Source organism: Mastigoproctus giganteus, chromosome 12 (assembly GCF_048544385.1).
Source record: "Mastigoproctus giganteus isolate SK-2022 chromosome 12, ASM4854438v1, whole genome shotgun sequence".
Taxonomy (NCBI): domain Eukaryota; kingdom Metazoa; phylum Arthropoda; class Arachnida; order Uropygi; family Thelyphonidae; genus Mastigoproctus; species Mastigoproctus giganteus.
In genome coordinates, this window is record NC_143586.1 from 77,127,915 (window position 1) to 77,140,411 (window position 12,497).

Here is a 12,497-nt window from a genome sequence, read left to right on the forward strand (position 1 = left end):
TCCTCTGATACAGCTAACAAGTCCCATTCTGCGATTACTCCCTTCGAGGAGTTTAAGGTGGCATGGGGAGTAACTTTTATTGGTTGTCCGCCAAAAGTGGTCATGTTTAATAATTTTTCGGAATGCTGGGATTTCATGGTCTCTACAAGAAGATCCCCTGACTGGAGCCGCTTTACTGTTTTTGGTGAACCTGCAGCAGACTCGATGCATTTTTGGACAAGGAATGGGGACAGTTTACTCAGAGGCAACTCTGATAGAGAGTGTAGTATGAGGAATGCTGGTATTTCCTCTTGTGGGGTTGTTTTCAACCTCTTTGGTTGAGAGTGGTCATTTCCGGTATCATTTTCTAGTCTTGAGCTCGATGGCTCTAAAGGTGGAAAATAACTGTTTTCCATCTTTGCTCCTTTCAGCCCCGGGAGAGTGGATTTCTTCTCCCAGGTTACCGGCCCCGCCACGGGGAGGCAGGAGCAGTGCCGCTAGAGTGACCAAGCGGTATAAGGGTTAATGCGTTAGTATAAAGAGAAAAAAAAGAAAGGTGAATTTCCTTCCTGTAACTTAGTTACAATTCGTAATACTAAGTTAACAAATAATTAATGGGAACGTAAGAAAACTTTTACAAATGAATATAACTGTAGCTTTGACAAAAACGCTCTAGAAATCACTCTGGAAATCGCTTGATCACTATAACGCTTGGCACCCGGGGCCTCTTGATTGACTGTATTTGATATCATCCGTAGGCTGGCAGACGACCCCTGGCCGTCTCCATGTACCAGGAGTGATAACCAACTAGTGATGTACGGTATTGCAATAGATGGTGGGATTGCTAGGAAAGCTGGCTGGGACTGCCTTCTTTAACAAATAAAAAAATATGCAAATATAACAAGATCATGATAATGCTGTTCCTGTAAAATTATTACACCGTTTTTAAAATTGTATGTCACTGTATGACTGTATTTCCAAGGTGCAGGACTCGTGGTATAGTTCTTTTAAAAGGCCGTCTGCTCTCTTCATTTTGCTCACTTACCAATTGATGAATGAGGTTTCCAAACGTTTAGTAACAACGCGTCTTAAAAACAGTAAAGCAGTGTGGAAGTAGAACCATAAAGAAGGAGAGAAAGAAAACATACGAATATAAATTTGACTTGGCAGAGAAGGCAACTAGTGCCTTCTCTGCCAAAACGAATATCGCCCTTCACGAAGGTCAGCATAAGTTCAAAGATTGGACTAAGAATTAGTTTTAAATAAGCGATTTGTGATGCTTTCAGTAGAACTAATCGGAAGCAACTTTTTCACTGGCAAAAAATGAAAATGAATCATTTTAGAGTTAAAAATCTTAACTGTATATTTAATTTTGATCTATACCGAATATTGAGTTCAGTTAATGAAAACAAAAAAAAATACAATCCTATTTAAAAATATATATGCAAAAGAAACAATAAAACAGTAAAGATTGATTAAAATATAATACAGCATCCTATATAACCTGCTGTGGGTATTTTATATGTGATAACAACAAAAGATAAGAATTTAGAATTTCAGTTACTGCGAAGATTTCACTAGAAGTAAAAAATAGTAATATGCACAACACGGAGGAAACGAACTATGAAATTGGATTTCGCGCTGTTTCGCTTTCTAGTTATTCTTTTGTTATGACTTGTTTTGTTCAAGTCATATTCCCGTTCTGCTAAACACTGGAATTGGAAATATTAAAATGGCTTCCGGGTCTTTGGCGCTGCAATGGCTTCTCTTGCTATTGCAATTTTCACTCTCGGGAATCCTTTGGAAGTAGACGTATAGCAAATAATGTTTTATCGCTAGTGCGCACTTTATAGGACTCTCTCTCTCTCTCTCTTTCTCTCTCTCTCTCTCTCTCTCTCTCTCTCTCACACACACACACACGTTACTTCTACCGCTGTTTTCCAAAGAATGTGCTTACTCCTGTGAAAGTAGGCATGTTCATATGTCGTTAACTTTAGAAAGGAGGTACAAATCAGCGTGAACAAAAGAGCGAACAAAGAAAAAAACATGGAAAAATTGCATGTTATGTACCTTTCCTTCAGCTAATGTCCCTCCTCCCCATTTCTAGGCAAAGGCTGCCTCCTAGAAGTACAAGAATAAGTGCATTTTTTCGTCTTTGCTAAATTGTCCTACTGTGAAACCTAGCCAAGACAGAAATAGCGACTTAGGTCAGCTTTAACTCCATTACAGAGTGCATTAACACGTATCGAGTCCGCAAACTGGGCTCTCTTTTTTTTTTTTTTTTTGGTGTACACAAAAAAAAATCAATTTTCGGACATTTATGAATGAACTGTATGAGTAAAATAACAATCACAAAAAGGAAAGTTAGTTTTTTTTTATATTACAACTGTTGATTCTGTTACAGCATTACCTAACTTTACAAGTTAGGGTGTCTTTACCAGATAGTTATGTAATGAATATAAATTACTTCTTTTATATTGTGAATTTATTTTAGGAAGGATTTTCTATCGATCCATTCAAGTAAATTCTTTTATGATACTTCATTTTTATTTCATTTATCGAGGGAACTTCACGTTATGTATCAGAGTAAAATTTAATGGCAAAATAAAATTGGGGTGTTAGTCTTGATTTTTTTTTTCTCTCCTAATGAAAATATACTGTATTATGCATTTAAGGAAATAGTTCGTGTCTGCAAAGTCTATAAATGAAAACTGTGCATGGTAGTACCTCCAAACACTGATATAAATATAATCAGGTTAATGGCAGCAAATTATCGATGGTCTGGACCAGCGGCATGCTGCCAATCAGCTAACGATGGTTTTGCCATATTACAAAGAGCTCGCTGAGTCCAAATGCATTACACATAACTGTTTCTACTGTGTGGGCCTGAGGCAACACACCTCTAATGTCCACCATCAATTAGCAGTTATTGACTGTTTTGTCGTGTGTCCTAATCAGGGCTAGTTCTTAGGGTAAGGGAGGTGCAGAAGGTGCACATCCCGGGTTCCAAATCACAACAGATGTGGGGTTTAATCCGAGCAAGAAGAATTCCTCCTCATTGGTGTCATTTTTCTCCAACATTCATTCTCGCATCCGACTCCCCTGTCCTCTAGTATTGGCCCTAGTCATAAAATTTTATTAGAGGGCATTTTCCAAAATTTAACCACCTTGCGCGCTTTTTTAAACGCCTATCATTACTGGTTTGTCTTAAACTAGTGAATTAACATTTCAGCCGAAAATTATATTAAAGAAGATATTGAAAAAAAGAGAATGTGTTATGAAATACAGACTTTGTACAATTGGAAATTGCATTATTCTCTCTTTCTATCTTGTGAACTTTGATCTTATGTGGTTGTCCCCGAGTATAAACAGAAAATTTATTTATTTTTTTATTTCATAAATGCTATTTTCTTCCTCCATTATTCAATGGTTTTTAATTATATGAAGCGTGGAATGTACACATTGTCTTCTGTGAGTTTTAGTTTGAATAAATGCACCCTATCAATGGCAGTACTGATTTGATCTCCGTTGCTGTGTTTCTGTTGACCTCACGCTCGCAGCTCCGTGAACCACTCTTTCTACAACTCTCGCCGACTTTCTTGGCACAGAACAAAACGTGCGCAGAAGCTCATCCAATAAAAATCAAGTCTGTATGTAATCCAGTTCATTCATACAAAAGGGGTGAAAAGTATGATAATTTGTTTCGGGAAGTTAAAGCCAGTTAAAATAAAGTTTTGCATAATCCCGAAAGAGATGAAAACAGTTTTTGGGCTAGAGCCTCTAACTACGGTAAGATTCACTAAATGGACAAGTAATGCAAATGGTAAGCTACGTAGTGAAACCATCGAAATATTTGAAAAGGCATAATTTTTTGTTATACCTCATGTCATGTGATGAAACTTGACTATTGCAATGGTATTACTCACAACAGAGCAAACTCCTGTACAGTTTTCCAAGGCACTTATAAAAAACTAAAATCTAAGGCTATGTCATTTGTTTGAAAGAAGTACAGTATCTAGAAAAGTCGTGGTACAGGTGGCAGTTCTGTTGTGAGTACTAAAACCATTAAAATATATTCACTGTAGTTTAAAATCAGCTATTCTAAAATAAATAAATGGACACAATAGTGGGCACATATAAAGCACAATGATTTTATTACTCTCGTAGCACAAAGTGCTTTCTCAGAATTTGTACTTGGGTTTTTAACATATTTATTTCACTGAATTTTTTAAATAATGTTAATTTCAATAAATTTATGAAATTTAGATAAATTATATTACTAATGGTAAGTTTAAATCATTTTTGGAGTGAAAATGCAATTTTCAGTCTAACAATATTTCGTAAAAATATTTCCAATAAATGTCAGCTTGACACAAATTTTAAAACGTATTTTATTATTATTATTGAATCTGAGTTGTTTTTTTTAAATATATCGCCATCGAAAAAAATGGTTGCGCGCGTACTGGTATGAATAACAATTTACTTTTAGCACTGCTATTGTTTTTAATTCGTAAATAAATATTTACGAATTAAAAACTACGAACCAGAAACAAGCAGTAGGTCCTCTCCGTGCAGGTCTGTGCCAAATCGTGGCGAGATATATATCACAAACACCAGCATGTGTTTGCTTTCAAGAGGTTTCCCCCGTTTGTGATAAAATGCTTTGCACTGGAGGTGAGGTAGAAGCTATTGGCACATAGATACTTACTGACAATATTTGAAAGATCCAGCCCTAGTTGTAATTTTTACCTCCTAGAATTTTAGAAGGTCGTGTGCATAATGGTGCGCTCCAATTCAAATACTGCGGGAGTCTCATGGTTAAGCCACTCGTCGCTTTATTTTAGGTTTTATATTAATGTACTCTAAAGGTTTATTCAGGCTGTGAATTTTTCTCTCCCTGAACCTCGACTTATTATTATTACTTACTTTTAATGTACAAACAACGAGCTAAAGTTAATTAAAATGAAATGAAATTAATAAAAGAAAAAAACCAGCATCTTCAAACTCAAACTTTAGAACCACCATATGAAATGAGGGATAACTACGATTTGGATCAGCGCCACCCTTAACGCTGATTTAGTAAAGATGATGCTGAACCCATATTAAGGTAAGTGAAGTGGATTTTTTTATCCAGGTAAACCCTCTTTAAACATTTTTAAAATTATGAAGGGAAAGAGATTAAAGGAACGTGCAGAACAATTTGCCTATCTGTCTCCCCCTCCCCTCTCCTCCCCTCCCCTCACCTCATATCGTGTAGCATCGAAATGGCATGTATGATTTCCTGTTATGCCTGAAATAGGCTGCAGGAACCTTAATCAAGGTTAGTTCAGTGGTCCTTGAGTCTCTAAGAGGAAGAAAGCCTATTTTTAATCTGCTAGGAAAAGGGAGAGAAGGGTATGCGAAACATACCGTAGATAAACGCGTAGTTTTTGTTTAAGCTGCGGTATAACTCATGAAGGTCTGAACAACCATGGGATGGTTTAATTTCTCTTTATAAATATTTTTCAGTTTTATATATATGTCTTTCCCATAGAAATGGTAGATCAGGAAAACCAAAATAACGTTGTTCGTTGGTTGGTTTTTAGAATTAGCGCCGAGGCAGCAAAGGCCGTTAGGATATGATACAGTAATGCCTCTAAATTGGTGTATTCTGTAATCGGCTTGCCTATTTTACTTTAAAAAAATTCTGGAGAGAAAAATCATGCAACCCTCACATAAAATCAACTAACTCGACCACAATACGGAAAAAAATTTTCTCTAGCGACAGGATTTGAATCTGGGTCTTTTCCACTCGGTGTGGAAAAGAAGTTATTCTAACCACTGTTAGCCATGAGAGTTAAAAGAACTCTTTGTATGATTGTTTTCGTACTCATTTGCTGAAGAAAGATTAACTTCAAATAAAATAAAAATAAATTTTCTGTTTATACTCTTGGACAACTACTCAGAGTCAGTGGAGTTTGTAAGACAAAGACTACAAGAATCTTACCATATTTTGTGTTATCACGTGGATTTAAATATGTGGGTTTCTCCCGACTCAAACCACGAATCAGTTCAGGTTAGTTTGTGTAAACTCACGTAGGTCGCATATAGGCATAAGCCCCTTATTTCAGCTAAAGAACATTAAGGGGCAGTCGAGTTTGGGTTGTGTCTGCTAGCATTGGTATTCAATTGGCGGCACGCGCACACGAAGTCCTTTCAGGAATAAAAAATGGACTTTATTAAAAAAACTTCTATAAATTTTTAATGTTTATATGGTAAATTTATTTGTCTAAATCACGTCTTCAGGCTAGTTTGTCAGTCATCGATATTGTAATCATATTATCTGAAAAATGTACTTAGGGACATTAATCTCATAGAAAAAAAATAGGTAGTACAGTATTCTTTGAGAAAACTGTAAAAGGTATCTCAGCAAAAAAAAAAAGTTGAATTTTAAGGGGTAAACTAAACAAACAATATTGAAATACCACATGTTCGATTTTTGTTATACTATATTTCGAGTACTCAGGGGAGCCACATCCCCCTAGGAAATCTCGATTTTTTTTTTTTAGTCTTATTTTCTTTCGTGTTCACATTAAACAGGACTTATAATTCTAAAATATCAAAGATCTTTATCGATGATTATAATACATTTCGTAAATTTTCCAGTTCGTGGTCGTGTATGAATTTTAATTATAGGGTTATTTACAGTGCAAGGAAGTCAATGAGTTGGATCACCACTGCCGCGCTTGTTTTTTCACTCATCTCGCTGCTGTCCAACGGACTGACTTGTTAAGTTTTTTTTTTGTTTTTGTTTTTTTTAATAATGCAGGGGACTTAATCATCATGAGGAACTAAATAATTTGTGTTCGATTCCTATCGCTGGTTCAAATTGAGATGTACTCGTATTTGAGGTTGGGACTAGGAAGATATCTTTCACATCATAGCCGAGTTGGTCGTTCTCAGGAGAACTTTGAGTGATTTTTCTTCCCAGAAACTCGTTTCTCATCCCGAAAAACACAGACGAACCGAAAAAAGAATACTAGCAATTTAGGTACACGATATGCTGACACTAAATGGTCTTATTCGAACTCTAACAGGTACGAGTATATGATAAACGTACAGTATTGATTGTGTGTGTGTGTGTTATGGAGGTTTAATGGCACAATCTGGAGCTATAGTGCACCTTGATGATTAAGTAAACGTTTACTTAATAATCAAATACAAATTACGGTCATTTATAAAACACGGAAAGGTCTTTTCGGGATTTTTCCTAACTGTCATACTGGATGATTTGGAATGATTACAAATTGCATGATTTTAGTGCCATACGTCCTCCGTTTATTCCAAGAAAGCTGTCATTACTCGAATTTCCAGAATTCACTTTGGAATCTTATAGACATCTCTCTTAAACTTTGTGCGCCTCTGCAGAAGAATCTGAATTTTCTGTGGAAATTAATTTCAGTGCTGAAAATTATCAAGCCCATCTTTGTTTGAATAGAGAATTCCACTGCCAGCATTGCTCGGAATTTAAAATCTGAACACAGTAAACGAGATTGAAAAGATAGTTTTCACTTTTGCTATTGGGATAATAAAAGAAATTTCTCTCATTTGAGCCTACACATTCAATACTCATCTGTACCCGTCTCTCTGATGCAATTCATTCTACGATGCATTCTTTGAAATGATAAAATTTATTTGTTGACCTTTTACCCCACATTATTTTTCCATAGTTTGTACTAAGGAAAATGCGAGTTATGTATTTATAACAGCGGCTTTAACCTAATATTTCCTTGTGCCATTTATCCTGGAAAGTTAGGTCTCCATTTAAAGTAGTTAATAAAGTGAAAAATATTGTTTGCGCCAGGAGAATGCGTGAATAGGTTCCATTGTGCAAACTTACGAAAATCATCCGCGTGATAATTGCTTCATGTATCTTTTTAACTACTTTTACTCCTTCTCGCTTACGGTAAAGTGTCCTGACAGCTGACATCGTGTGTGTTGTCGTGTGAATATCGCACTTGGTAGAAATACCGATTTAATTAAAACACATCAGTCACAGATGAAGAACCTCTGCTGGTGTTATACTTCAGGAAGAGCCAATAGCATTTCAGATTCTGCCTTCATGTGTACACTATCCTCGCACGCACCATGGTTCATATCGATTTCCGGGGGCGGTGCTATGCTATGCTAATACCATCTTGATGAATAGTTAGAATAGAGTGTGTTGACCCGAGAAATCTCCCTCCTTCCTACTCACTCCACAACCCTTGTTACACAAACATCACTCCCTCTTCTTCTGCTCAGAGGTATTTATAAAAACAATACAGTTAAAAATCGTTCTAGCGAAAACCTCATATGCCTTGATAATCAAATTTCTCTTCCATTTCGGAAGTTATGCTTTCTACTCCGCAATATCGTAATCTCTGTTGAACTGACTATCGCAAATCCTCTAGCAATAGCGTTGATGCAAGAATTACGATTTAATAATGAAAATTTATGAGGTTATTTCTAAAATCGTAGAAGAGGAAGTAAAACAAGATTACTCAAAAAAATCGCCCTTTGCAGTTGCATATATGGGTGGATCTCAAACAAAAAAATTATTCAAATGAATAACATTCTCTTCCAAAATTTGGTAGTTTTTTTATAGCTTCAAAATTATCTGAGTCTTGTGTTTCTAGTTTATATACGAGGAGGGCGAATGAGAATCTTATAAAATTTGATTTATCATTAATAATACAAATTTTGTTACTTCTTGAGATAGTTTTCTTCCTTATCTGTTCCTGCCATCTTTCTGCTAACTTCTGCAAAAACTTTATGGTTGTTGCCAAAACTACAATTTTACGGTTTCTTCCTCATTGTTTTATTTTTATTTTATTTATTTTTTTACCTTCTAAGAACTTTTTTAATGATGCAAACCTTAAAGGGTTTGGCACTTTTCATTTAAAAGGGAACACTTTCCATTTAAAATCGCTCAGAATATTCATTGTGTTAGTGGAAACAATGTCATTGAGTTGTTAACCTCTTTATCCTGCCATAGTATGCAAAAATTCTTCTGCTCCCTAAGAAAATCAGTGATGATATCTTTTGTATCCCACATTCACAGAAGTTTCTCAGTCGCCGAGCATGTACAGTAAGCCCTTGATGTCACGGACCTCCATTTAACAAACTTCGGATTTAATGGACACAAAATTTTTGACTGGTACCTGAATACCACTATACGTTCACTGTAAATTATAATTATCTCCAGCTAATTATGCGCTATGTATCAACCAATAAAGTCAAGGTTAATAAAAGCATATTTTTTTATTGTTTAATTTTATTTCAGAGTTTCTAATACGTATGTATTAGAAACTCTCATTTATACTCCGTTCTCAAAGTTCTGAGAACGGAGTATAAAAGACATACAAAATTAGTTAGTTTTTTTTCAATGTATTCACCCCGAAGTTCAATACACTTATTGTATTTAATCTGCAATGCTTTTAATTTAATTCTTCAAAATGTAACTCTTACACATACACTGACATAACTCTTCAACATCTTTAAAATCATTTTAAGATTGGAGTTGAGGTTTCTGAACAAATAGTCATTTGGGGCCAAATCTAGGCTATACGGAAGGTAGTTAAATTGTTCAAATCCACATTCATTAATTTTACTTGTGCAACCCGGCTTTGCACACAGGTTCATTGTCATGTCGAAGGTAATCAATTAACAATCCTTTTGTGTCCCGGAAAATTAAAGCCAACACTTTTCCCTAGTGCTTGAACTACACGCTGTCTAATTTGAATTCAGGATGTAGCTAAGTTTCATCGCCTGCTGATAGATAGGAAAAAATCTATCTATCAGCAGGAATTAATTTTAAATTCTCATTTGATGACTCTACCCTCTGATGTTTGTCATAAATGGAATGGTTTCTTGGGAACTGTCTTGAACAATCTTTTGGCATTCCCAAATAATCATATATTATTGTTAAGCTTCCAAGGGGGTATATTTTAAAAATTAGTGTCCGAACTCGAAAAAGTTCGGATACTTTAATTCTATGTTCTAAATTGTTTTGTTTAACGATGGCAATTTTTTCAGAACTGATTGCGTCAGGTAGCCTACCAGACTTTGGATCATCCTCAACTGACTCCCATCCGCTTTTGAACTCTGTCGAAAATCTTGCAACAATAGCACAACTTTCCCAAACACTGTAGTCATTATTTCATAGATTTCTTCAGCTCTTTGGTCAAAAATTTCATTACTGAATGATGTACGATTTGCTGGATATTTCTTCTTCTTTCATTTACCAAAATAAAAAATTAAATTTTAGAATCTGCATAAGACAGTGACAGACATATATTTTTTATGTTATTTTATAAGACATGTTATATCAAAACAGCATACTAATTTATTAATATATTTTTTATATACCCTTTGCTAAGAACTTTTTGACCACCTCTCGTATACATAGTAACTATTTAAATTTTCAGTTATGCGGGGTTAATACTAAACTAATACCTGTACCTACTTTATGGGGTTTCTCTTTATTCTAAAATGTTGCACAAACTTTCTTCACCATTGGATAGATTGCAAATTGCAGTGAATATTCGATTTATTATCCCAAAGGTGTCTTTCGATACATTTTAAGTTTGAAGTTTGAAACCTTCTTAACATGTTCACATTGATCTTTACACTCCTGAAATAAGTTTCATGAGTGCAAAGATCCACCCCTTCATTTCCTGTCTTTGGGAGGTCAAGTAACGGTGAGATTTAACGATTTCCCTGGTAAAAACAGGGAGGGAGGGAGTCAAACGGAGTAAAGTCCGTGACTTAAGTTGCTCAAGGACATTCAGTCTGTTTAAATCTCTCTTACATTATTTCGATGGCTTGTTTAACTTTCTTGAAATTATATAGGCCTAATAGTCATTGAAAATTTCCTTTAAGGTTAATTTTAACTGGTAGTATATATCGCTTATTTCATTTTTATTAATTTCTTTTCGTAAATCAGGTTATATGTCCTATTTACTTTTTTAGTATCAGAATATGATATTAAAGCTAGTTGTTTGTTTTATCTTACAGGAAAACACAAGGAAGAAATAATTCAAGATCTACTTATTTATATATGGTGTTTTGCACACGACGTTTCTTTCCACGATGACCATCGTCAAGAACAGCGCTATGGGGCAGCTGCCACGTCTCTCGTCGATGACTGATGGTTACCCTAATGATATGCACGAATCACACAGCCATGAGCCTCTTGTATCTCACGCGAACAACCACGCACTCGGAGATTGTGTTGCAGATCATATGATGTCTCTTCAAACACAGAATAATCGCTATAATCCCAATGACTGCGCTGATGATGGCGGAAAATGTGGTTGGGGACGCTTCCATCCTTCTTGCCTTCAGCGGTTTCGTACGCCTCAGTGGGTTTTGGCCTGGTTATGTTGGGCAGGATTCTTACAAGGACTCATAGTTAACGGATTCATTAATGTTGTTATTACCACTATTGAAAAGCGTTACCATCTTCGAAGCACGGAATCAGGATTAATCGCTGGCGGTTACGATATCGCTTCCTTTCTGTGCCTTATACCCGTCAGCTATCTAGGTGGTACTCGTAGCAAACCACTTTTTATAGGAACAGGTGTATTGATCTTAGGGTTAGGATCTTTTGTTTTTTCCCTTCCCCACTTTCTCGCCGGTCCCTATGAGTTCAGTAAAGAGCAAGAAGACGTATGTCCCAGTGGATTACAGTGGAACAATATGTCTACGTGTAATACTGAGCCCCTGTCCTCTTTATCCAATTATAAATACATATTTTTTCTTGGACAGCTGTTGCATGGCGCAGGAGCAGCCCCTTTTTATACTCTTGGTTGTACTTATCTTGATGAAAACGTCCCGACAAAGATGTCATCAGTCTATCTGGGTAAGTATTGCATAGTTTTACTATTATCTGATTTTTTATTTATTGGCTGTAGACAACGTACACTTATTTAATATGTTAAATCGTTTAACTAGTAAAAACTGTGTATAATGGCAAACAATGTTAGCATTAGTAGAGACATATGATGCAAGAAAGCAAGCTTATATAGCATCAGCCTAAAAAAAAAAAAAAAAACCCTTCCCATTTCACCCATCCATTCACTCCAAATAGTTCTGCCTTGAACTTATTTAAGTTGTCGACCTCCACTACGACAGATGAAAATTTGTTCCGACAATAAACCACCTGCTGGCTAAAGGAAATTTCCTCACATCTATTCTACAACTGTCTTTCTTTCCTCAATTTGAATTTATGTCCCCTCAGGTGAGTAATCTTAGCAAGAGGGAAAAATACCATCAGCATTGAGCTTGCTCAAACCATTCAAGGCCTTATACTCCTCAATCAGATCACTTCGCAGGTGCCTAGTCTCCAGACGCTGCAATTTGCATAACTTAAGCCTTTCTTGGTAAGGGTAACTCTTTGTTCCATTCACCAATCTCGTTGCCCTTCTCTGTACTCGTTCCAACAGCTCTACATCCTTCCTAAAATGAGGCGTCCAGACCTGTATACAGTACTCAAG

At 35.9% G+C, this 12,497-nt stretch overlaps 1 protein-coding gene across 2 annotated transcripts in view; it reads left to right on the forward strand.

Moving 5' to 3' along the window:
• Positions 1–12,497, forward strand: part of LOC150077208 (solute carrier organic anion transporter family member 4A1-like) — a 748,389-nt gene that overhangs the window by 124,944 nt on the left and 610,948 nt on the right. For both annotated transcript variants that reach the window (XM_090386038.1, XM_090386039.1), the window contains one exon: positions 11,017–11,863. In XM_090386038.1, the coding sequence (XP_090242164.1) occupies positions 11,092–11,863 (772 nt within the window). In that variant the 5' untranslated portion in view covers positions 11,017–11,091. The remainder of the gene's footprint in view (positions 1–11,016; positions 11,864–12,497) is intronic.